Source organism: Indicator indicator, chromosome 34 (genome assembly GCF_027791375.1).
Source record: "Indicator indicator isolate 239-I01 chromosome 34, UM_Iind_1.1, whole genome shotgun sequence".
NCBI lineage: Eukaryota > Metazoa > Chordata > Aves > Piciformes > Indicatoridae > Indicator > Indicator indicator.
The window spans coordinates 2,694,387-2,719,765 of record NC_072043.1 but is presented as its reverse complement, the minus strand read 5'-3'; the positions used below and the strand labels follow the sequence as shown (position 1 = coordinate 2,719,765).

General features: G+C 48.6%; 3 protein-coding genes across 4 annotated transcripts in view; all 3 read right to left on the bottom strand.

Moving 5' to 3' along the window:
* Positions 1-11,157: 11,157 nt before the first annotated feature.
* LOC128977965 (TLC domain-containing protein 5-like) lies at positions 11,158-12,321 on the bottom strand. Of its 2 annotated transcripts, XM_054395682.1 has the most exons (3): positions 12,122-12,320; positions 11,624-11,696; positions 11,158-11,266 (listed from the first exon to the last, which is right to left on the bottom strand). In XM_054395682.1, exons 1-3 carry the CDS (start codon positions 12,318-12,320, stop codon positions 11,158-11,160), a joined length of 381 nt encoding a protein of 126 aa, XP_054251657.1. The 2 variants fall into 2 exon arrangements, with proteins under 2 accessions (XP_054251657.1, XP_054251658.1); XM_054395683.1 differs by having other exon boundaries at positions 11,158-11,696; positions 12,122-12,321.
* A 6,911-nt stretch (positions 12,322-19,232) lies between these two features.
* Positions 19,233-20,629, bottom strand: LOC128977875 (TLC domain-containing protein 5-like). Its single transcript, XM_054395568.1, has 2 exons — positions 20,434-20,629; positions 19,233-19,771 (listed from the first exon to the last, which is right to left on the bottom strand). The coding sequence occupies exons 1-2, from the start codon at positions 20,627-20,629 to the stop codon at positions 19,233-19,235; spliced, it is 735 nt and encodes a 244-aa protein (XP_054251543.1).
* A 3,874-nt stretch (positions 20,630-24,503) lies between these two features.
* POU2F3 (POU class 2 homeobox 3) overlaps positions 24,504-25,379 on the bottom strand; it is a 45,921-nt gene continuing 45,045 nt past the window's right edge. Inside the window, exon 14 of the mRNA XM_054395645.1 lies at positions 24,504-24,543. Within this exon, the coding sequence (XP_054251620.1) occupies positions 24,504-24,543 (40 nt within the window). The remainder of the gene's footprint in view (positions 24,544-25,379) is intronic.

Genomic DNA, 25,379 nt, shown 5'->3' with positions numbered 1-25,379 from the left:
GAAAGAAAGTAGTAAATGTCACTGCTTTAAGTTCTGACTCTTATACAACTAGAAGCTGTGTAGGGCACCATGGCTATGCTGGACCACTTTTTACTGAAGTATTCCTGTGATACAAGAGAAATCTTTTCCTGCTAGCACTCTCCAAATGCCAAGTTGCTGACCAGACCAGGAACATCATGTGTTAGATGCTTCTTCAGTAACTTTGCTGAACAACCATTACACCCTCAGAAGTCTTCACACCCCTTACATCTTTTTAATACTCATTATTCCCCACTTCCCTCCTTCTTAAGACACTGGAGGAAAAAGAAACAAGAAAATTATGTTGCTTTATGAGACAGGTACGTAACAGAATCCAATTCAGGGATGAAGTAGAAGTATCATCAAAATTAACTGGGTTAAGGTTTGGTTCACAAAGCAAATTATCCCAGACACACAAGGGATGAACTGGCACGACTGTATTTCAGCACAGTCTCAGACACTGAAACCCACTGAACTTTCTTGGGAAAACAAGAAATAAAAATAAATAGCAAAATAAAGGAGGGAGCTTAATGGAAACATTATTTATCATATTGGCTACAGAACAGCACTAGAAACAGCCACTCATTCATTCATTCCATATATATACGTGTGTGTGTGTATTTTTAATGCCATAGATTATATCATCAAGAATGTGAAAGACAAACCATGTGAAGGATGGGACAAGTGTAACATTAAACAACTATCAAAGCACATGGTATGATTGCCATCTGAAACTGGAGGGATATACAAGGATATACCTGCTGTCTGTTACAGGGATTTAAACAGTTATAGATAAAATGTCCACATGCAAAGCTAACATGAAGGAAAACACAGCCCCACGCTACCCTGTCATGTCCATTTGGCACAGATGCCAGCTGAGCTTTTCGGTTTTAAGGCAGTTTTCAACTTGATCTCACCATGGAAGGTCACTGATAAATACAGACAGAAGTGCACATGTCATGTGATTTACACCATGGAGATTGAATGACACTAGAAGCATCAAGTTTATTTATATTGCACCTGCTTTACATTCCAAGGGCTAAGGGCTAGGGATTTAAAGAGGCAATACAGAGGTTTCTTAGGCCTAGTGAGAAAGCAGCTTTTCACCAGTGCACTGCTAGGACAGCAGTGACCAAAAGCTCACCCTCCTCCAGGTCCTGCATGGTGCTGCAGAGAAAAAGGAAGAGGCCTTGCTCCAGACACCTGTAAGCAGATGTCCACATGATGAGAACAGGCACCATCACCTCACCCAGTGCTCTGCTCAAAGGCTCAGTCAAGGAACAAATGGTCCACAACAACTGAATCCCCTTTGCATTGCACTCTCACAGCCGGAGTTCTTCAGGCCAGAGGTGAAGAGCTGTGGCAAGGCCAGGCCCTGCTTCCCCACATTGCCCCAACCATCACACAGCCCTGCCACCAGAAAGCAGGTGCTCTTCAGCTGACATTAAAAGTCTTTCAAACCAAAACCCTAATGGAATATCAAACAGAAACATCTTCTTGACGTGACGAGCTGTTGAAATTCAACAATGGACAGAATTTGGTTCTACTAATAAGCAAATTAAATTCTCTGTCCTCACGCATTTCCCATGCGTCACTCAACTGCTCCATGGCATGAAAATCCTGTCTTTTCTTTCGAGATCTTGCAACCTGCCATGAGACACAGGCCCTTAAGTACTTGACAAAATGATCACAAAGCCACTGAAATGCCACCTTCTTTTTTTACTGTCACTGCCTTGTCACCTGTTCTGCTAGCACACATACAGTACACAATTCATTTCAAAGGGGCAGTACTCTATGAAGAGCACAGTCATGAACACAGATGAGACAGGACCCTCTTGCACTGCTCAGGCACTGTTAGGCCTGCGGAGCCATGTGAAGGCTTAAGTGTAATGAAAAGCACACTCCTGAGAAAAGGTGGAAGTCTAAAAGGTGATCCCCATCCCTCTGTCCCAGACTTTGATCACACATATTCGAACCATAACCACTAAATACACACAAGAAAGGAGAACAGAATAAAACACATAATAAAATATAAGTTTTTCAGCTTACAAGTATCAAAAAAGGTATCTTTACCTTATATCCAAAGACATACATTTCACACTTTTGTCTCAAAAGAACATAAAAGTGGTTTCCTACTTGTTTTTTTTTTTTTTTAGCTCACTATAGAAAATATGTTTTTCCCTGTTTCTGAAACAACTCAGGACAAGTGAGAAAAACCCCAACTGTTAATGAAACGAACGTGGCAGCACCCGCAGAGAAGCCCAGAGGCTTGAGCAGATATCTCAGGTGAGGAACAGATTAATGCTAAGGCCATGTAGACACCAGTAGACATTCCTGCTCATCAACTCTCCCTCCTGCCCTCACCTGAAGTGACCTCTCTTCAGAAGGCTTCAATGTTTGACCTAATGACAGGCAAGCACATCCTCCACGCTGTTTTTGAGCTCAGACTCCAGCTGCATCCTAAACTCCTGTCACTTTTCCTGCTTGACCTTCTCGCAGAAACAGTTCCTTTTGGTGATCCTCCCAGCACCAACCTGTCCTGGAAGCTGAATTACAATCCCTGGCTCTTACAAAGTCAGCCTAGCAGGCTTGAAAGCAGTTGGACTCGAAATACTTCAGTCTCAAAGTTAAGGCAGTTGCCTTGACGCTCAGCCACTCCAGGTACATCCCCATTCCCAGAAACTCAGATTTAATTCTGTTTTTCTGATTCCATCTGTCCCACTGTCACAGAAGTCAGAACACAAAGTAAACGAGCTCTGGTTGAGCCAAGACTTCAGAAAATGGATAAAAAAGAGAAGAAATCTCATTTTATACTGACCTGTCCGTGATTGTAGACTGTGTGCCACTCATTGGAGCCTTTGGCAAGAAGTCGTATTATCCAATATACATTTTACTATTACTGCAAGAATATTAGCGAGGCTTTGCCCCTCACTGAGGTTCAGGATCCAGCCTTGCTCCAGAAGAGGCATGCACAGAAGACAAATTCAGTTCAAGGGCACAGAAAAAAAAAAAAAAAAAAAGAAGAAGAAGAAGAAGGAAAGAAGAAAAGAAAAAAAAAAAAACCGAAACAAAACAACTCCAAAAGTCTTCTTGCAGTCACTCAGAATATCCAGACCACGGAAGTGGGGTGTGGAGGATGTTCAAGAAAAACTCCAGCAACAGAAAAACATCAAGCTGCTCCCCTCGCTGCTCCCTTAGTCCCGAGGAAGAGGGAGAAAGTAACCGAGAAAGAAAATCTTCGAGGCAAGCGCTTCTCACCGCTCCGGAGTTTCAGCGCGGAGGGGAACTCCCGGCGTCCGCGCAGGCGGCAGGACAGCAGAGAAAGCTCGGGGCCGGCTGCTCGGGGGCTGGCCGGGCCCGCACGCCCACTTCCCCGGCTCGCTCTCGGCAGGAGGGGGTGCCCGCCCGGCGCGGGGTCCCCCCTCCCCGCCGCTGTTTACAGCTTCTGGCCCGCGGGGGGCGGGCGGCGCGTCCCGCCAGCTGCCGGTGTCCTAAGGGCCGCAGCGCAGGGGCCCATGTCCCGTGCCGGCCCGCCCCGACCCCCCGCCCGCCGGTTCGCCCACAGGGGGGTCGGGAAGGGCGGCCGCCCTGCCAGCCGCTGCTGCCTTTAGGCCCGCAGGTCCATGCCCCACCGCTCCGTCTGTCCCGCTTCGGCCCAAGCTAGAGCTGGGCGCGGCGGCCCAGCCTACTGGCGAGGCCCGGGGCGAGCTCGGTCCGCTCAGCCGCAGAGCCAGAGGGTCCCGGCCCGGTTCCAGACAAAGTCCCGCGGCGAGCGCTGGCGCCACGGCCCGTTCCTGCCGCCTCTTCGCTCCTACCGCCCCGGTTCCGGCCCAGCTAACGCTGCTCCGAGGCGGGAGCGCTGCGTCCCGGCGGAGCCTGCGCTGAGCGGAGCCGGGCCGGGTCGGGCCGCCTTCGCCCCTCCCCGCGCCAACACCGTCCCCTCCCCCAGCTTTCCGGGGGACTCTACCTCCGGTCGATTCACACCCTCCCCTCCTGCCGAGTCCTTCCGCCGCTGCTCCGCCTGCCACACTCGTCCGCCGGCAGTGGGCCTCCCCCGCTCCCTCCCACGGGCGGCGCGCCGCTCCTCCCCTTCCCCCGGCTTCTCGGGGCGGCCGTTTGGGTGCCGGGGTCTTTCCCCTCCGCGCAGGATGGGGCCGGGATAGGGCTATCTTTTCGCCTCCGAACCGGGTCCCGCTCCTCACCCGGGGCATTTCTGCTCATCCAGGGCACTTCTCCTCACCCAGCCCCTTCTCTCTGCGGTTTCCCTCAGCCGCCCAGGAATCCCCTGGGCTCGACTCGGGCGGGCACACATCAGCCTCACCGGCACCCCTGGGCCCCCGTTAGGGCTCCTAGCGGGTCGCCAGGCCCGCCCGGCTTGCTCCGGCTGCGGAGAGGGCAGGCGGGTGCCATGCCGGGCTCCCCCGCACTGCTTGGCCCCTGCCGGGACGGCCTCAGTCTTTTCCAGGCCAGCGGCGTGTTTTCCTTTTCGTCCCATCGCCACTTATTAGCAGCTACTCTTCCTTTGGCCTGCCCTAACGCTGCCGAAGAAGTTTTCCACTCCATTTCCCATCCTTGCCGGAGCTCCAGCCATCCTCCTCCCCGCCCAGCCCGCTCCTCTGTTTTGTCTTGTCACAAGCTCTCAAGGGCAGGGAGTGTCACTGCCTCCATCTGCACGGTATGCGCTGTGAAAAATACGACGCTGAAGAAACTTGTAACAGAAAAGAAAAATTAAAACAGCGAAGTGCCGGGAGCCATGCAGCTCTGGAACCTCAGGTAGTCGCCGGATGCAGTTTCTGCTCGCAGAGCTTCCTTAGTTCCATATCGAATCTTGCCCTGCATTTCCACAGCAACGTTTCATTAAGAAATTTTCTGACAGGTGACGGTCAACAAAAATCCGAGGTCCCTGCGCATACCTCAGCATTCCAGAAGCGCTGCAGTCATGTGCCTGCCCCCACTCCCCTTCTCTTAACACAAAGAACATGAAAAGGGGAGCCAGGCTGTGTAACACCGTGCCTGCTAACCACAGAATATTGAGCATTCAGATTTCAACACATGGATTTCCCTCTCCTTGGCCACAGCTCTCCACAGAAGCCCATCCTTGCTGGTACACTGCTATAACTCTGCCATTTATGCCACATACAACACAGCTCCAGAGAGAAGTGCCTCTCAGCTCCACATGCATTTGAACAGCAGGGCCAGGTTCTGACAATGCATGAACAGCATGAAGCAAAGTTCCAGGAACATTACCTAATCCCAAAAATCTCACTGCCAACACAAGGGATAGATAAGATTCCAGCCAGGCACTCTTGTTCTCAAACACCCAGGAATAACATCTATATACTAGAAGTCCAGGAACCTTCCATGCTGCACCTCACATCACCAGGCTCTAGCCAGCCTGATCTAGTGTGGGGTGTCCCTGCCCATGGCAGGGGAGTTGGAAATAGATAATCCTTGTGGTCCCTTCCAACCCTGACTGATTCTATGATTCTAAAGCTCCTGGCCTCCCAGCACAGAAGAACCTGTGGAGCATCAGGCTTTCCTACCAGATGCCAACAGACCCAAATAATCTTATTAGCTAATTCAAATCACACAGGACACCATCCTTCTTCCCTGTAATTAAACTTACCTTGTTTTACTTCTTCAAAGCCAGGACACTGGACTTGGAAATCCGAGTCTAGAAAATAGGCTTCGGGAAGCTGAGGACCAGATACATCATTAAGCAAGCAGGAGTGTATCTTGCTTGAAGCTATATTCAGGACCTTGCTGCTCTACAGCACACAGCTTTTTCCTCCTTGGAGTTAAGTGAGCATGAGTCAGGAAGCCAGGAGACTGTTTAACGGTCTGAAGAATTTGTTGTTTTGAAGAACAAATGAAAGACTTTGTTGCTTTGCAGAAAGAGGGGAAGCATGGGATGAAATCATTTTCTACATGATACTTGACACATAGATATGCAGGACATTTAATGCTTCCTCCTTTGGTTTCCTTTTGAGGAAGATAAAGGTTTGGAGGGGGAAAAAAGGGAGGGGGGAGTGCAAGACATGCAGTCACGACTGCCTCTCCTTCTGCAGCTGTTTGCAGGGGTAATGGAGTGACAGAATAGCTCTGTATTTATTATGTATCTCTTTACTGCCTCTTCTCTGCAATAAAACCCTCCCAGCTTTTAACTTAGGGAACATTGAGTTCTGTGCCTTGAGAGAGAAGGGCTCCTGGGAGAAGTTCTTTTTCATGGCAGGCCCAGCATTTGTTTATTAGGCCTCGATGCTTTTTGGGTTTTTTTATTACTTTAATTATGTTTTATTGTGCGTGTTAACATAATGGCAATAACAATTAGCTGGAGGAAATCCTGGGGGGGCAGGGGGAAGGAACAAAAAGGAAACTTCTCCTCTGCTGCAGTAAACAGATGTAAAATTCAGTGCAGTAAGTGATTAACATTTGCCAAAGATTTACTCAGCGTTGCCAAAAGAAGCATCACACCAAACTCCATCAGTGACAAAAAAGGAAGTGCCACAAAGTTCAGTAGATTAGCTCTTGCTTATAATGAGCTGCGTTCACATTTCAATGTCTAATGCAGCAATTAAAAAATACTAATAAAGCACTAATACAACAATTCAAAAGTAAACTCTGAAAGCCGTAACTGCTCTTTTTTGCAATTGCTGAGGGTTTTTTGGTGGAAGCTGATTGCACATTTACATTAAGACAAATGCCTGTTTATGATCTGTCTGCTGCCTGGGCAGTGTTACAATGTGAAACCCACAGTGGGGGCTGGAGGAATCAATAAGCAATTACACTGTGCAGTACCAATTAAAAGAGATTGGTTTTTTGGGTAGCTCTAAAGTCATCACTTAGCCTGAGTTTACAGCTAGTAACCATCACACAGACATAGATGCTAGAAGTGGAAACTGCACATTAACCTCATCAGTCTGTGTCTCCAGGGCAAAGCACCAATGACCCTAAACAGTTGTGGGTTTTTTTCCTGTTCAAAACAGAGTTAAGCAGCTCCAGCAAGGACCCTGAAGCAAAGAAGATTGAGCCATACAAAGTGTAACTTCTTGTCATAAAATGGCTTAGGTTGGAAGGGACTTCAGAGACCATCTACTCCAACCCCCCTGCCATGGGCAGCGACTCTTCTCATCTAGACTTGGTTGCCCAAGTCCTCATCCTCATATCTATGCGAAGAATAACTTCTTACTTTGCCTTTAAGTGAAGGACGGCACAAGGGCAGATATTCGGATGTGCCTTTCACGGGACTCCTCCAAAGCAAGCTCGTAGAGAGAGAGGTTTCACTGAGGTCCTCCCTGCAGAGCCTCAGTTTTCCAGCTTCCCACCCGAGGCTCACTGAGGAACTGTTGCCATCTGCTGGCAAAGCCTTGCCTGGCACCTCTCTGAAAGCTTCCCCACTGGCAGCTCAACAGCGAGGTCCTGCTTACACCCTCGGTGCCCCCTTGAAAGGGGCATGGCAAAGCGGTGGAGCTTTGGGGTGCTCTGCTTGCTGCACTCTGACCGCTCCAGGGCTCAGATGTGGTGGTCTGGTCTGGTCAGGGTTTGCACTGCTGTGGCCTCTGCACAGCTGGAGAGGAAAGGCACAGGGGAAATGATTCCCAGGCTAACAGAGAAGACAGTTCATTTCTCATAATTAAATAATCTTTATTTTATAAAACATAATACAAAGCCTCTACACCATTGACAGGTGGAACATTAGTTGCTATTACACAGTAATTCAAACACAAGTTATTATTTCACACTAGTTCTGCAGTTTTTGCTCTATGGACTACCTCAAGTGCTCCCTAGCTTGAAAGTTTTACTTCTTCAGGGTCTTCCTGTCTGTATTTGAGCCCAACAGATAGACTAGGAGGCCTTGCTCTGAGACACTGTTCCAAGCTCTACTTCATAAAGCCGTTCCTAATTGCTTCTTATTTTCTGGCACCCTTGTTTGACTTCTGAACCCTCAACATAAATCACAGTGCTCTCCCAGTTCCAAGGGGATCACTCAGCCATTAAGTGCATTGTCTTTCAAAACATCTTCACACAAGTGTTTCATAGATTCCTGCAGTCACTAACTGCTATCTTTATTCACTTGGGCAGGTAGGGCTCTACCACCCCCACAGAAGGGCTGTAACAATGCATTAAGCTGCACACCAAACCTCAGCAGAGGTCAGGGTCTAAACCACCTGGACTGCTCAGGAAATTCTCCTTGGTAGGCAAGTGAAGAGCTGCACTGAGAAATGAGCAGGCTGTTTTCATCAACATTTCTTCATGACTTGCTGCTGAAAGCCCTTATTTCCTGGTCAGGCTGGCTGCTGAAACTATTCTGGCTCCAGATTTCCCGCAGTCCTTACTAGGCAAAACCCACCAGGCATCCTTGCTTCAACTTGAGGAGCCCAGCTGAACAAGCAGCAGCACAGCTGATCTTTATGCACGTGTCTAGCTTACTCCTTTTAACTCCTCCCAATAAGCACCACTGCAAAACACCTTGGACTCCTGGTTTTGTGAGGCAAGTCAGATGCTGGGAAGTGCCATGTTCAGGTAACAAAGTACTGAAGATGAGTCAGAGTGAGAAGTGCTTCACTCAAAGCAACAGCATCTTGCCTTCATACAGCACAACTTGACACAGATTACAAGCATTCATCAAAGGTGGTTTAGTGTTAACTAAAAACCCACGAGGTAGGTAATACTGTACCTGCTTTAGTAAGTAGGTTAGCTGAGGCAAAAAAGCTCCTTAACATGCCTGACAGCAGCAGCAGAGCTGGGAAAGACTCAGCAAATCCCAACCAGCCCTTCTTGTCTCCCTTCAAGGCTCAAAAGTTTTTATCAATGTGCTGTACTAAATGAGTCAAGCTTCCTTTTCAAGGACCAGCTCACCCATCAGTTGGCTTGGCTAATCTGAAGTGCTTTGGGCTCTTCAGGTCTTTGGCTGCAACAGGCAAGGCTCACAGTGGAACTGGCACCTGAGCTGCACTGGAGACCTGATGCTGAGGCTCTAAATAAATAGATAAATAAACAAACAAATAAGACAGCAACAACACAGGAAAAGCGCTTAAGAACATACAGCAAAATGAACACCAGAACCTGCCAGCTGGGGGCTAGTTCTTCCCTGCCATGGGACCAGGTAAGTCAGGTTCTCCCAGTCAGGTTCACTTTTCCACTTAGAAGAGATCAGATTCTGTGCCTTTCACTTCTTTAATTATTGGGTTGTAAAATAAGCTGCTCTTACCTTATAAACGCTCACTTTATAAAAGTGGCCCAAATCCAATCAGGGAGACAGAACTGAATTCAAAGCCCTGGGGTCAAGGCATCAATTCAGACAAAGGAGAGCCAAGCACAGGTGTCTGGCTTGAACAGGGCAGAGAACAGATTTGAAGCTGGGTAGCTCTTCCACTTTAGACACCTTGTTTTGAAGATATGTTGGCCACTCTTCAACCAGAAATCCCAATTTGCATGCAAGGAAACACTCTTGACAAAAATCTATGGCCATGGGAGAAACATCAATGCTTAGTTTCAAGTGTTTTAATCATTCTTCCATAGAGCTCCCAGTCATTTACCTACAGTACCCCACTACCCCCAAACACTGTGACAGACTCTGGGTTCAGATACACTGATCTGGGGAGACCCTTTCAAGGGCAACAGAAGTACACAGCCTCCACTACTAATTAATGGCTCTGCTCCCAGGTTGATGGTTGGACTCAATAACCTTGGGAGGTCTTTTCCAACCAAAACAATTCTCTGATTCTATAAATCAGATTCTGGCCCTGTGTTCTCCTGGATTGCCAAAATGGGCAAGTACAGATTGTCTGCAGATTGCTGCAGTCAAATATCTGCATTTACTGGGTTTATTTTTTTAAGTTACTTACAGCTTGAGGAAGGTATTTGTGTGACAATCTCAAGGCATGCCATTTGGTCTTGGGCTGGCTCTCTGTTCTGCCTGAATGTTGGGCCAATAAGCACAACAGAGGGAATTTTGGCAGTCTGCTGAAAAATCAGGGCTTGGTCCATTAGCCAAAAAAAAGAAAAGACCTACTGGCAAGTCCTGATGGAGCTTCTCATAAGGAAGAGTGCTGGTCACTCAAGGAGCTAAAAGTAGTATTTGGAGGGGGTGCATGGAGTTTGAGGCTCAACAGAGCTCTGGGCCACCTGATCTTGTTGAGGATGCCCCTGTAGACTGCAGAGGGGCTTGGACTAGGTGACCTTTGGAGGTCCCTTCCAGCCCAGCCCATTCTATGATTCTATGAACAGCCAAGGATGAATAAGAGGGGAAAAAGTCAGCAAAGAGTTTCACACCAAGGGCAGTGTCTTTGGCTGTATTCACAGAGCACCTAGTCCTGCAAGGTGCCAGTGCTGATTACAGCTTCTGGACATTGCTGAAAAACAAGTTATCAGTTATTTAATAAGTTATTAAAAGGAATTAGGGTAGGAAACAACAATCTCCCTAAAATACTCTTCTACTGCTCCACCAAAACAGCTTCTCCCAAAGGAAACACAGGGATAATGAGCAAAGTGCAGGTAACAACCATCATTTTGCATTTATATAGCACCCCTCAAGCAAAGATCTGAAAGTGCATAACACAGATGGATCAGCTCCATCACCCCAAATTCACAAATGGGGAAATTAGGCACAGAGTTAATTATGTGACTTGCCCAAGGCCACATAATGAGTTGGTGGAAGAGCCAGGAATCTCAGCTCTGATGAAACACTAGGACATGCTTCTTCCTAACACTATGAAGAGCCACTTTAGCTGTCTAGACTGTACAGAACACTGAAGATGAAGATCTAGTGTTATTGTCTCCACTCTCTTCACCTCTCTTCCAAGATTCTAGCAGTGCTGAAGGAGTTAGCTGCTAACATTACTATTTACACCTGCACTGCTGGACTAGTTCTGTTTGGTCTGTAAAATTAGCCCTTCTTTCACTGGTATCATTTATTGTGTGCTTACGTTCACACTGAGCCAGCCTCTGCCAGGCCAAACACTGCAGGTCCAAAGAATCCATGGCACAGCTCCATGGATTTCAGTGGAGTTATGCCAGGGATAAATTTGGCTCCAGAACTGCTAACGTGTGTTGGCTCCTCTCCTGACAGTGGCATTTCAGGCATGATCCCCTTCTTGCCAGACTGTGAACTCGAGGAAGTCTTTACTCAGCATCCACTCAGTGTTTTTTCAGATGTCCATTAGTTTTCAAGTGTAGCTCCTCACTCCTTTGACTCCTCCAGGCATGGTACTTCTTCATGCTCTTCCTCCTAGCGAAGCGACAGATGCTGACCATGAAAACCCAGGAGACAGCGTACATGATGACACCACCCAGCTTAATGTACCACCTGGGTTTGGGAGAAGCAAGCTCACAGTACATCAGCCAGGCCCCCACGCCAATCCTCACCCCAGTGAAGAGGACCACGAAGAAGAAATCCACCAGGTCACCTGTGAAGCTGTGGTAACATCCCATCTCCTTCAGGAACCAGCGGGCCTGCAGCAGTGGGTTAGTGATCTCACTACCAAAGATGACAGCATTGACCTCTGCAGCTGACTCCCCGAGTGCCAGTGATGCTGTGATGCCCAAGATGCTCACCAGATGGTGGGCCAGCATGAGGGCACCCTCTGTCTGGAAGTACACACACCAACAAAGGTCAAAGAGGAAGTAGCCCAAGCTAAGGCACAGCCCGAGTACCTGCAGAGTTGTGTTTGGTGATCCTGAAACAGAAAGACACCAGACAGAGCTTTAAAGCAGAGAGGCAAGAGGCAGCTAGGATCTGAGACAAGGAAGGGGTATTCACCTTCAGCACTGGCAGGCTGGTGTTAGCTTGTCCTGGTAACAGTTCAGCTGGGGAAGTCAGACAAGTCACAATACCAGAGTTGTTTGTCTAACAGCTGCACACACGTAATGGCCACGTGTGATCACACACTCTGCCAGACTGCAGCTGGGGAGGGCCATTCCATAAAATACAGCAAAATACAGTACCAGTCTCTCCACTTCTCTAGTATTTTAAGTCACAAAGCAGCTCAGATATCACTGCAATCATCACTCCTCAAGCACGCTGGCTTCTGAGGTCTAAGGAAAACCCTGCTTTGTGCCATCACCCACTGGGGGACTTGGGACCACAACTTTGGTTACTTACCTGGGTGACTCAAGGGCCAGGGACCATCAATAAAGCCAATGTAAGCAGAGAGACAGGTGGCAAGGATGCCATGGGTCAGCGTGACCAGCCTGCAGCTCCATTCGTAACTCCGGTGCTTGAAGCGATGGCAGAACCAGGCATAGAGAGCGAGCCAGGCAAGCAGGCTGCAGCCTACCCGCAGAGGCAGGGGGAGCAGCATCCTGTCACAGGAATGGAGACAAAATGCATCAGGAGATCCAGCAGCTGCCACTTAGCACAACCCAGTGCCCTAGTTCACCTGTCACCATCCCAGCACTCAGTGCTGTTTCCTGGTGGCGTTACTTGCTCCTGATGATTCTCTTTCTGCAGAGAAACTGCAGTTCCTCTGGAGAAAGGACTACATCAAAGAAGCCTACCACTGGGAATGAGGGCAGACTACCATGTGGCCACCAGCACCCAGATCCCACCAGTGTCACCTCAGCTGTAGGAAGCTGCACTGAAAGCAATGACCTTGTAAGGCAGTAGGTTCCTAGGCCAATTGAACAGAAAAACCACAACTTGGTAAAGCACCTCAGAAGACTTCCCCAACCAGTCTACCGTGCAGGATCTGCTGGGTATGTTAGTGCTCATCTGCACTGCCTGAGGGACAAGCTGAGGAGTGCCACATCCAGCAATAAGGCTTTGATCCAGAGCTACACCTGCCCCTTTATTTTAGTTTCCTTGCCCATAGATCTGCATTTGCCTGGTCTGTTTGTGTTGCCCCACCTGACCTACTCATCCTCCCATGCTGTTTGCTAGCTTGGTTCTTTCTCTCCTGAAACAAAAAAAAACCCCAAGAAAACTCAAAAAACATAGTCTCTTGCTGGGTCCACCACTAACCAGTCTTTCCAGTGCAGTGACACCAACTGCAAATAACTCAAGAGAAACACAAAGGAATGGATGGCCCCTCCCTGGAGAGGTTCAAGGCCAGGCTGGATGAGGTCTTGAGCAGCCTGGGCTAGTGGAAGGTGTCCCTGTCCATGGTAGAGGGGTTAGAACTGGATGATCTTTAAGGTCCCTTCCAAGCCAAACCATTCTAGGAATCTATGGATCTCTGTGTCATTACTCCTGAGCTTCAGGGAAGCACATCAAAAGAAGTTGAGTCACACTCTGGGCCACTCAGACTTTCCAGTTGTGTAATAGCAAAAGTGCCACTGGTCCTGCTGGTATCTTCTGACCAGCATGCTGGCTTCACACCCAGGGCTGGGGAACACCATGAGGACTACTATACACATGGCAAGGACTCAAGAGTTGTGATGCTCAACCTTCCTGTTTGGCCTGTTGCAAGTATCACCAGGAATGACTGAGAAGGCTGGGTAAACAAAACCATTATGGAATAATGGGCCCTGAGAACAGGGGAGAACAACATAAGGAAGTGATTAACTGCTTGGATTAGATGCTTCCATTGACATCCCTTGTACTCAAGGTCTGTATGCATCTAGAGTCAGGGCAGGAGGAATTCTGATGTGGCAGAAGGGATTGACCAGCTGAAGAAGGCTGGCAGAAGGAAGAAGAATGACCTTTTGAACATTTTGAGGTGTTTTCCACACCTCAAAGCTATTTCTCCATCCCCTGGAAAGAAAGAAGGGGGCTATCTGCCAATTGTACATCACAGCTGAGCATCTGTCCTTAGCATACACAATATATATTGCACCTGTCCCTGCCCACTGGAAAGGGCAACAGCCTTTAAAATCAGCAGTATTATATTTTGTACCACCAGTAGCAATGAGGACTGAATAGAAACATGGGATTGCAGGTAGGATATTGATTTCATTCACCCACCCTCAGAAGATTACTTAATTCCAGACTTCCTGGATGCTAGCAACATAATCTCAGTATCTCTTCTACTCCAGAACTGTCTCTCATTCTCGGAGAGGAGAACAATCAAAGCAAAGTCATCTTTGCACATAAGGATGCAAAACAGAATACAGTTAACTACATGACCCTAAAAACCTGATCCAGAACAGCCCTGCTCTCCTTCTAACAGCTTAAAAACGAGATGGGCACCGCCAGCAAAGCACCGTTACCCGCTTTTGGGGTTATTTTTAGTTGGTTTGGGGTTTCGATTTGTACAAATGAGAAAATGGAGGAGCCCAGAGAGCCTAAACAACGCGCCCCAAAACACAGACACCCGTTGCCCAGCCGACCCGGACCCTCCCGCCGCCAGCCTCCCTTGCTCTGCGGGATGCCGACACCGTCCCCCCGCCGCCCCCCGCCCGTGGGCCCGGCGGCCAGCACCGCTCTCTTCCAGCCGCTGCCGCAAGATTTGCGGGGTCCGGGCCCCCGCATGCCGTCGCCGCTCTCGGCGGAAGAGGGCCGCTGCTCGGGCACGGCTGCGGAGCGCCCGGCGGCTGCAAGGCCTGGCCCTTACCCTCGCCCCGCTTCCCGCAGCCTTCCCGGCCCCCCGCACCCACCTGCAGGGACGCGGCTGCTAGGGCCGGCCCCGGCGCTCGGGAAGAGGAAACGGCTGCGGCCGGGCCGGGCGGCGGCCGAGGGGCATCTGCTGGCGGGGAGGAGGGACGGCAAGGGCTGCGGGAAGGGAGCGGAGAAAGGAAAGGGGAGCGGCAAGAGCTGCGGGAAGGGAGCAGGGAAGGAAAAAGGGACGGCAAGGGCTGCGGGAAGGGAGCAGGGAAGGAAAAAGGGACGGCAAGGGCTGCGGGAAGGGAGCGGGGAGGAGGAAGGAGCAAAGGGGCCCCAAGCCAGCCCTTTGCACAGGGGGCTCTGCGCAGCCCTTTTGCGCATCGCTCCCAAAGCCAGCCAGGAGCTGGTGATCCTCGGGGCTGGCCCTGTGTTTGCAGGGCTCTCTGCCAGGTCAGTGCCCCGCAGTCTGTTGCTCACAGAAGGGACAGGTTACGCTCGCACGGGCACGCACATACCGCATCGCTTTAGCCTACGGGCAGTGGAAATGAGTCCCACGCACCCACGACCCGCTCCGATAACCTCACGTGTCCCAGAGATAAGCAAGCATGAGCACACAGCTGCAGGCAGATGTGGGCTTGCTTTACTCACACCCAGGCAGCACCTGATGTGAGCAGAAACTGCAGAGCGGCGTCAGAACGGCACCGGCTCGAAGGTAACGCAGCCTGCGGGGTTCATCAGCCAGGCACAGCGGACAGCATGCAGCTTCAGCAGGTTGGGAAAGCTCACAGCCTTGCCCGTAGTCTACCCACTCGGCCACTGCTTATGCAGCAGTTACAGAGCCCAGCAATTTCACAGCACCGCAGAATGCCAGGTTGGAAAGGACTCTAAGGATCATCTGGCCCAACCTTTTTGGGTAACTACAGTTGAAACGAGCTGGCCCAGCACCCTGGCAAGCTGAGGCTTCAAACTGTCCAATGGACAGGAATCCATTGCTTCCCCTGGGAGATGATTCCAATCTCTAACTTTTCTCATGGGGAAATATTTTCCCCTGGAGTCCAATAAGAATCTCCCCAGCAGTAAGTTGTCCCCATCACACCTTGTCTTTCCCAAGGGATTCCTTGTCCAAAAGGAGTCTCTGTCCTCCTGGTGGCTATCCTTTATGTACTGTTCAGTGGCAATAAGGTCTTTCCTAAGCCTTCTCAAGGCTGCACAAACCCAACTCTCAGCCTTTCCTCACATGGCAGGGCTGCCAATCCTCTCATCATTCTCATGGCCCTTCTCTGAACACATTCCAGCTTGTCTGCATCTTTGTTGTACAGCAGGGACCAATTTCTTCTCACTGCACACATTCAATGCTATAAACCACATCTTTTCTTTCTCCCACCCTCATCTACACCCAGAGTAGCAAAACAGGGCTTAAGCAGGAGACCTAAAGCTCACAAAAACTCTTCTAACCAACACACAAACTCCTTTTGTAAGTTGCAATCAAAGCAATCTGTCACACCCAGAACTCGAGATTTTTTTTCTTCCTTCATCCTGACAGTTTTTACCTTTTGAAATACAGATGCTGGGAGTGGCTTGTCCTGCCTCTTACAGCACTTGTAATAAGCCTGTTTTCAACTGGCTATCTCTCCATCTCTCTTTTCTAGTTGAGGCCTATTGCTACAAATGCTCATCCTTCAGTTGCTTCAGCACAACATCCTCACTAGCAGTAACAGTGCACTTGCTTCTCTGACAAATCTCATCTTGCTAATGAGGGACAGACCAAGAGGGAATGGCCTCAAGTGGGGAGGTTCAGGCTGGACATCTGGAAAAACATTCTTCAGTGAAAGGGTTGTGAGGCATTGGAACAGGCTGCCCAGAGAGGTGGTGGAATCACCATCCCTGGAGGGCTTTAAAAGCCATGTAGATGTGGTGCTTGGGGATATGGCTTAGTGATGGACTTGGTAGAGTAGGGTTAATGGTTGGATTTGATGATCGTGAAGGTCTTTTCCAACCAAAATGATTCTATGATTCCTGAACTTTTGCTGGACCAGGCACCAGACCCATTCCCATAGCTTCAATAATAACCAAGATGGAGCTGTCCTAATATTTAGCTTCAGACAGAGCCCTAAGAAAGAATTAGGGGGGTGGGTGTGTGCAATTTGTCCTTAGTCATACAATCTCCAAAACGTGCATCTAGTGAGATGCAAGGTAGTAGGTTAAATCATCTCCCAGTGGATTATACTGGAAGTTAGGTGCAGTTTATACACTAATTTTCTTGTTTGCTTTGTGCAGAGTCAGCTGTTTGATTAGGCAGGCTGAGTTGCACTGGCTCAGTTTGCCTGCAGATGAACAGCATTCAGCAAAACAGCTCAGGACAGGAGCCTCTGCTAACAGTTATTTGCACACTGCTACCCAGATGTTTTGTCCTTTTTTTTGTATAGTAATGGCCAAAAAAAAACCTGGAAGTGGGTAAGAAGTGGAAATATACAAAGGTATTCCCTTCCCAGCTGGAAACAGTGCACTCAGCAGTGGCTCAGTACATTTCATAACACCAAAGGTGGTGTCATGCTTGCAACTTCTTCTCCATAGTGTAGCCAAGCCACTTTGTAACCCAAGCTGCTCAAACAGGTCATTTTTAAGAGGAAATGCATCAACAGACAGGCACTGGTGCTGCAGAAGAATAAAGAGCAACCTGAGATGTAGGCCATGACTAGAATTTAACAGTTATCCTGTGACCCCGTGTCCCATGAGTAAACACCTCAGTTCAGTGGCCCATTCTTAAGCTCCCTGCAATATGGACTGTGACTCACTGGCAAAGCAGGTTATGGGTACATTAGTCACAAATCTGGGCTTCAGTTTAGCTTCATCTGTCCTTCAAACCTCAAGCCTGAGCTCTGGAGCACATGGCTCAGTCTGTACTTGTTTCCCCAATAGCTCACTCCTTCCTGAACTGCATGAAGGACTTGAGCCAGAGCTTTGACAGTGCCTACTAGCCTTAGCATGCTTAGGCTACCCTCAGACTTGTTTTCCTCAACATTAGCTTCAGTTCTGTCCTTAAGACTCAGCACAAAAGAACATAGCAGCAATCTTTTTGTTTTTCTTAAAAAAAAAAAAAAAGTGTAAGTTTATTAGAAGTCTCATCACTCATAGGAGTTTTCAGAAGAGCACAGTAACTCTTTCAAGAGAGCATACCTCACAAGGCCAGGCCCTCAGAGCCATGCTGGCAACCTTGCAGGAGAGCAAGCCTCCTGTTTTTCTCAACATATTAGCCTGGTAATTTGCCTGGATTCACAGCTACAAGGCATTCAGAGGGTATGTCAAAAGTCAGGTTATTCCATGTCATTTTTTAATCTCTCCAGACACCTTATTTTAAGCCCCAGCTCAGGCAGATATCTTCCCTGAACAGTGCCAAAGTTGGTGAGATAAGAGGCATGGAGGAGCTATGGCAACGCTGCTTCCCAACAGAAGACTTATTCCCACTGCTCCCTTCCTTCACCTCTGCAGCAGGGATGAAACCTCACTTGAGCAAGAGTCACGCAGGGTGTTTAAAGGGCTCTCTAGCTCCAGAAGAAGCTCTTCTAAACTGTCTTTGAAAGCAGGAAGGAAAGGAAACCAGACTTCCTCAGCCTGAGGGCAACACAAGGCCATTTGCTTCTCAGCTGCAAGCAAGGCTTTTATTGGAGGGTAAAGCTGAACTGCAGCTTTAAACAGAGAGAAATTCACATTAAAACCCAAGGAGAAATGTCAGGACACAATTCTGAGAGGTAAAGAAAACAAGAGAACTGGTCCATACTTCAAGACCTGCTAGTATGGAGCAGATGTAGCACTGAGATCTGCCTCAACTTCACTGTCACCTCTGAAAATAAGTCATTTATTAGACTTGTTAGCCATGCATTCAATTTAAATGGCCCATAAATGAGCCAACTCCAAGACAGAAAGGGCATCCAGAGAAGGATGTCTTATGTCTCACCCATAGAATTCCTGATTTTTTTTTCTTTAAAGCAACCCAAGGCTAGGTGAACACCTGCTTACAGAGTTTATTGGCACAAGTCTAATTCCTGACTCGTTTGCAAGGGCCTGAGCCAATCCCAGTGAAGTCACACTGGTCTGAAATCAGTATCTGCTTGAATGCAAGTATTGGAAAAAGTTCAATAAATATATAATTAAAACCAAGGAGGTAAAATATTGCCTCACGTCAAGTACCATCACTTCACACACTCAAAGGATAACTCCACTGTACCCCTGCAAGCACTTTCATTCAAGTGTTTAGACAAGCATGCTGTCCAACTCCAGGATTAAGGGAGAGTGAGGCTCAGCAAATCTTTGCTAGGTCACATCCCTACCCACTCTCTCTGGCAGGAAGATGGGATTGTTCAGATTTGATTTTTCCAGCTCTGTGCTGCAAAAATGATTCTACCTCCTCCAAAACGATTACAGAACACACAGACTGTGCAGTTAATGGTTGCAGACTGAGCAGGTCTGGCATTGCCACCCTCCTTGAGACTGTAGAAGGCTGGAGAAGTCAGGGTGGTCAGAGGTCAGAAGATGTGCCAGGTTCCTCAGATTTCCACTCAAATCCCTCTTCTCTCAGCTTTCCCACTTTCCTAGCACTTATTCATCTCCTCCAGGGGTAGCAGACCACCGCCAGTGCCAGAAAGTCAATGCCACATCACTTTTAGGAGTCCTTTTCCCCAGAGCAGACTTCAGTAGCCAGGACTATTGCCCAAGGGATTGTCATCCAAACCTATCATTGAGCTGTCAAGTGCCCGTTACTTTTCACAGGTGTAGCCACACTCCTCAGGCCTGTCCAGGAATGATATTTTTTCAACACTTTCCTCCTGACAAAGCGGCAGATTTCAACCATGAATGCCAAAGACACAATGTACATGGCCAGGCCTCCAGCCTTGAGGAGCCAGCTGGGATCAGGGGATGTCACCATCGCATACATGAGCAAAGCTCCTCCTCCGATCCGCAGCACCAGGAAGAGGAACACAAAGAAGAAATCCACCACCTCTCCCAGGAAAGTGTGGTAGCAGCCCATCTCACGCAGAAACCAGCGAGTCTGGAGCAGTGGGTTGGTGATCTCACTAACAAACACAACAGCAGTGACTTCTGTAGCAGACTTCCCAAAGCCCAGCACCAGGATCATGCCGCAGATGCTCAGCGTGTGGTGGAACAGCATTAGGTAGCCCTCTGTCTGGAAATAGAGGCACCAGCCCAGGTCAAAGAGGAAGTAACCCAAGGTCAGGCACAGCACATGGATCTGAAGAGATGTGTTTGGTGAGCCTGAAATGAAAGATGTGCACATCAGCCTGGGGTCTTAAGATGTTCTTCTGCAACATGCAGCAATGCAGGTTGTGAACATACCTCTTTCCTCATTAGTTTCCAGCCTATGGGCCAAGTGCCCAGCTGAAAGTTTGGATGCCTGGTTCTGCTCTCCCTTCACATTTCAGCCTGCCCAGCAAAGCCACCCAGGCCATCCCATCCTGGCACACTTCTGTTTGTCTTTTTCTCTCCACCCTTTTAGAAAACAGGGATGGAAAGCCTGACTCACATCAGCAGAACTATTTCAGAGAGAAAACAGTGAAAAAAGAAACCCACAGCCAAATGCCAGGAGTTACTACACTTAAAGATGTGAACAGCACTTAGTCTGTTCTCAACACATTGCTACTACACCTAGTGCTGCAATAAACTCAAGCTGTCAGCCTGAAAAATTTCAGTACATACAGGGGTAAAGCAAAAATTAAAATATTAACTGTAAGAAGTGGTAGGGGCTGGAGAGGAAGCAGGGGAGTTAAACAAAACTCTGCCCCAAACATGCCCCCAAACCATATATTATAAGACAGAAAACAGCAAAAGCAATCAGCCCCCCCACTCCACCTGTATGAAAACCAGACATGACCCCACTACATGACAAAGAGATGTGTCAGGGTAAGCTCCAAACATACCTGCATGGGTCAGAGGCCAGGGGCCATCCAGGAGAGTAACATAACCAGAGAGGCAGGTGACAATCACCCCGTGCAGCAGGGTGACCAAGCGACAGCTCCACTCGCAGGAACGGTGCTTGTTCCAGCGGCAGAAGCAGATGTACAGAACCAGCCAGGCAAGCAGGCTGCAGGTCACCTCGAGAAGGACAGAAACCATCCTGCTGAACACAGAGCAAGGACGTTTGGAGCCCAGCAGAGCCCTAAGCTGTTTCTGCAGACCCTCATCTTGCTACGCACCTCAGCACATACGTGGAAACCCCGGGGGAAGGGGGAGCAACCAAACCCAATGCATACACGACTAAAGCAAACCAAATGACCACCCCCAAGCATGCCTTGTGCCCTTACCGGGAGCATGCTGCTCTCCTGAGGCCTCTTCAGCACCATTTCCCTGCACCCCTCTCCTCCTTAACAAGCTCCAAATGTGTCTGGGGACAAACAAGATCCCAGCACCCTCCCGAGCCAAAGTGCCCCGGGCCTCTCGGGCCCCCGCTCCCCTTGGTGGGGGCAGTGGACACCGCGGGAAGTGGGACGGCCAGAGGAGCCAGACCCCATTCCCGACATACACGGGACGGGGGTCGGAACAGACGTTTGCCCCAGGGATCCACAGCAGCCTCCCGCCCGCTCTTTATCCCGGAGTTCCTCAGCAGCCCCCCGACGGCTCCTTACCCCGGGCTCCCCACGCCGGGACCGGCTCTGCGCACCCAGGACCTGCCGCCCGGCTGCAGGCTCCAGCACTGCCCGGGAAGGGAGGCGGCACCGGCGCCCGAGAGGCTTTTATCTCTCCTCCCCTTCCCTCTCCTCCCCGCCCCCGGCCAGGGAGCAGCTGCCATGGAAGATTCCTCCTCTCCCGTCGCCGGTTCTCTGTTGCCCTTGCCCCCTGCTCCCCATCCCAGTTTGCTCTGCTCCGGAGCGCAAAGGGCTGCGTGCCCCGGGGTAGGGAGAGCTGCCGGGGACAACACGGACGGAGGAACAGGAGGTCGGAAAAATGAGGACAGGCGTTTGGGGGGATGGCAGCCAGGCTGAAACCTCTATCCAGAGTCACATAGAGTCCCCAAGATCTTAATCGGGCTGAATGTTTTTCTCGTTGGTGAAATTGAATGAAGTGAAGAACAAAGCTGGATCAGGCAAGAGGTGGTGATGGTGTGGTGTGATTTCTTTTTTTGCCCTTTTGTCGTTGTTCGTTTTTTAACAAGTGGAGTCTCCCTGGAGACTTTCAAAACCCACCTGGATGCGTTCCTGTGCGGACTACGCTAAGTGATCCTGCAGGGGGGCTGGACCTGATGATCTCTTGAGGTCCTTTCCAACCTCTGATATACTGTGAGACTGTGCTTTCAAATTTTATACCTGTTTTGAAAAGAGAGGCTGGGTGGGTAGGCTTAGAATGGGTGGGCTTAGAGTGGCCACCTTTGTGTTGTCCTGTGCTGGTTGCAAGGACGGGAGGCTGGGCGAGAAGTCAGTTTGGGATCACAGGTTAACAGATTGCATCGGGTGGGAAGGGACCCTCAAAGGTCATTTTGTCCAACCTCCCTGCAGTGAGCTGGGAGCTTGGGTCCGGAGCTGGGGAGTGGTGCAGGATGCCCAGGGAGATGTGACACAGAACATGCAGAGCAGGGTGAGTGAGAGAGGAGCTGAGCTCGGGCTGAGCAGAGACAGGAATGAGTAACCACCACAGGGCTCTGCTTCCTCCCAGCCCTGGCAGAGAGCTCAGTGACAGTGCCATGTAATTTCTGTTTACTCAGTTTGCTTTAAAAGCTGTCTGAAGGAGATTGTTTGTCACAAACAATGAAAACCTTCCCCACAGCCAAAAGAGCTCTGCTCTGGGAGTGAAACCAACCATTCAGAGAGACCTCAGCTATGGGTACTTAGGTCTGTTGTGTGTGCTGCACTCCATGGCTCTCTGTGTTATAAAAGTTCTGGACACTAAAATATGCTTCTGGTTGGATTGTGAATAAGTTGCTCTTATATTTGAGCTGAAACTTCCTGATTTTTTTTTCTCATTTGCCAGCATTTTGTCCCCCACTCTGGAGGCTGTGTAGCCAGGGACTCCCAGCACAGAGAGAGGGCATTAAAGAAGGACCATAGCAATCAGAAGAGTTAGATTAATACTTCCCCATCTCCATTTCTTCCTTTCCCAGCACAAAATGGTTTTAAAATCACAACAGAGTTTGTTGAAAAAAAAAAAAACCAAAAAGTTTCTTTTCATTTTAATGTTTCCACTGAAAAACAGAGATGATGAAAGTGTGCTCAAGAGGTAAATGGGTGGGAGGGGATCCAGGAAACAGAAATAACAATTTCTCTTTGTTTTGTTAGAACATTTTGAACAAACTTGGTTTAGTATTTTAAGAAAAAGAAATATTTTTTTCTTGATTTCCATTCCCCCCCCCCTCAGAAATGTTACCTGATCTTTTTTCCAGTCCTCTCTCATTATTATCAGCGTCTGCTTCTACACCAAAACCTCACTCAAAGCAACAAATGCAGTGCTATGTACAGTGTGCATGTAGGGCTCAATACTCTGTGTGAAGGTAGCTGATAAATTCTGTAGGTCCACAGACTCCCTCTAGCAATTAATTCATCACACAAGATTGGGCAAGTAGGATAAGAAACAATGGATCAAGTATTTTTTTTTTCCCCCAGAAATGACAGAGGATAATATTTACTTAAAAAAAAACCCCAAACAAAACAAAAACAAAGCTCACATTTACCTAAAAAAAAAAAAAAGTCATCAGAAAAAAAAAAGACTACTACTCAAAAATATCTATTTACAATCTGTCAACTGGATGCTAATTTACTCTAGTTCCACTGAATTCACGACTTGTACCCATTGCCAACCTGACCAAGATTTTGTATTGCTCAAATCTGCTTTAACAAAATTCAATATCTGCCCCTTTTCAAGTGGAGAGCTGCAAAGGTGCAACGATTTCGCCTGGTGATATGCTGTGGAAGTGGAAGTTTCCTACACTTTGGCATCTCATGAAATTAAGAAACACTTGCACACAGGACCCTCAAGATTCACACCTGAGCAATATGACTTTGTCCTCCCAGGAACAGAAGAACAGGCAAGCTACATGACTTACAACCCAACAAAGACCAGAACATATGCACACCTCTACTCCAGAGCAGTTGTTTTCATTTGGTAGTAGAGGAATCCCAAAAGGATGAATAAAAGAAAGAAGGGAAGGTCAAGACTAATCCTTCTCCCATCAAATCAACATCAACTGCTTTTGTGTTCAACAGAGTCAAAAGTTCACCCAAGGTTTTCAAACAGTGACATCCTCCAGTGGGGCAGCAAGGCCAACTGGGAGCAATAACAAGACCTGGACACAAATTTTGCAAAAGACAACAACTTTTTTAAAAGGGAAAAAAAAATAATAAGAATGCTCTAAAATACTTAATTAAAAAAAAAAAAAAAGGAAAGAAAGGAGAAAACAGCTTTAGAGACAGCAGAATGGCTCAAAGCAAAGCAGGTTTGGTGGTGGAGAAAGCAGAATGCCATTGACCTTGGAAGTCTGTTGCAAACCAAGGCTCACATCTAGACAGGTCTCTGGTGAAATGAACTGGGTAACCTTGGCTCAGTTTGGGGGTGTGTGGGATGTGTGCGTGACACTAACAGCAATGATAGACCCTCCTTGGGGCAAGCTCTGAAACCAGTGCGGGGGGGGAAAAGAGGGTGCTGAGATAGAAATCCTTCCAGATTACAGAGGTGGGCAGGCAATCCAGTGGGAATGCAGGGATTGGCAAGCAGAGGGCAGTGTGTCATGCGAATAGAGCTAAGCAAGGGCTGGGTCTTGGAGTGAGGGCCTGGAAGAGCATGGCCATGTCACTGTTGGCATTGAGAATCCCTGGGGAACGGCAGCTGCAGTTTGGAGTCCCTGGAGAGTTCCGTTGCTATGGGTTCCCTTAAAACAAGACCTTCATTTTGGCAGCATTTTGAAGGCACTGGAACACCAGGTGTTGCCCCAAGCATTGCTCCTAGAGAAGTTGGTCCATAGCTAGAAGTCAGAGCTCCTTTGACACATGATGGAAGAGCCAGCTCAGTGGAGGTAGGTAGGTTGATTCCATCGGTACCAAGATCTGTTTGTAACACAGGAAAGAAGAGCTACGATTGCCATGCTGTTAACCGTTTCCCCATGAAATAAAAATCATTATTATTCCATTTCCAACCTTACTTTTCAGCCAGCAAGTGATCCTTCACTCCTACAGGAAGCTCACAGAAACCCCCATGACTTTCTAAGCAACATCTTCCATTGTGCTGCTGATTTCACACACACTACGTGGCTGTTGGACTTCCTCTGTGCCAGAGGAGGCCTGATTCATGGGATAGGGTGATCCATGACTCAGGAAGCCCAGCAGCTGTGAGTAATGCCCTCTGCTCTCTTTTGCCTTCCTTCTAACACAGCATCCTTGATGCAATGTAGAAACTGCAAGAGCAGGGAGGCTGGAGCAGCACAAATTAGGGCAGAGACATGTTCAGTGAAATAACCAGAAGAGCTCTGAGCCCATGTGAAGCTAACAGAACCCAGCTCTAAGCCCACAAACCCTTACAACACCTAAAGGCAGGGCAGGGGAAAATCTGTGTTGTTGTTTCATCTGCCACTGTGGAACGATTACTCTGCAGCAGAGCTCTCTGGGTGGCACTGTAGGAGAGCAAACTGGCTGTGGAGGGAGTTATCCAAGCATAAGCAGCAAAATAAGCCTTCTGCTGCTGCTTCCTCCACACAAGGAGCTAGTTTAGGACAATCCTTATGGCCAGCATTTCTATCAAGTTTATGTGTGTTTGGGTTTTCCTTCTTTTTAGAAACCAGTACAGTTTTTCTGGCAAAACTTGATATACTATTTGTCTTCGAGCAGAAAAACAGCCATTCCTAAGAACCTCAGGTTAGAGTCACAGATTCATAGAATGGTTTGGG

What these genes read in the sequence shown, in the direction of transcription:
- LOC128977965 (XM_054395683.1), bottom strand. Translation starts at nt 12,320, where the DNA reads ATGCTGCTCCCCCTGCCTCTGCGGGTAGGCTGCAGCCTGCTTGCCTGG. An exon ending in CTGGCCCTTGAGTCACCCAG is followed by an intron (nt 11,697 to 12,121) that starts GTAAGTAACCAA and finishes TTTCTGTTTCAG; the next exon opens with GATCACCAAACACAACTCTG.
- LOC128977875 (XM_054395568.1), bottom strand. Translation starts at nt 20,629, where the DNA reads ATGGTTTCTGTCCTTCTCGAGGTGACCTGCAGCCTGCTTGCCTGGCTG. An exon ending in CTGGCCTCTGACCCATGCAG is followed by an intron (nt 19,772 to 20,433) that starts GTATGTTTGGAG and finishes CTTTCATTTCAG; the next exon opens with GCTCACCAAACACATCTCTT.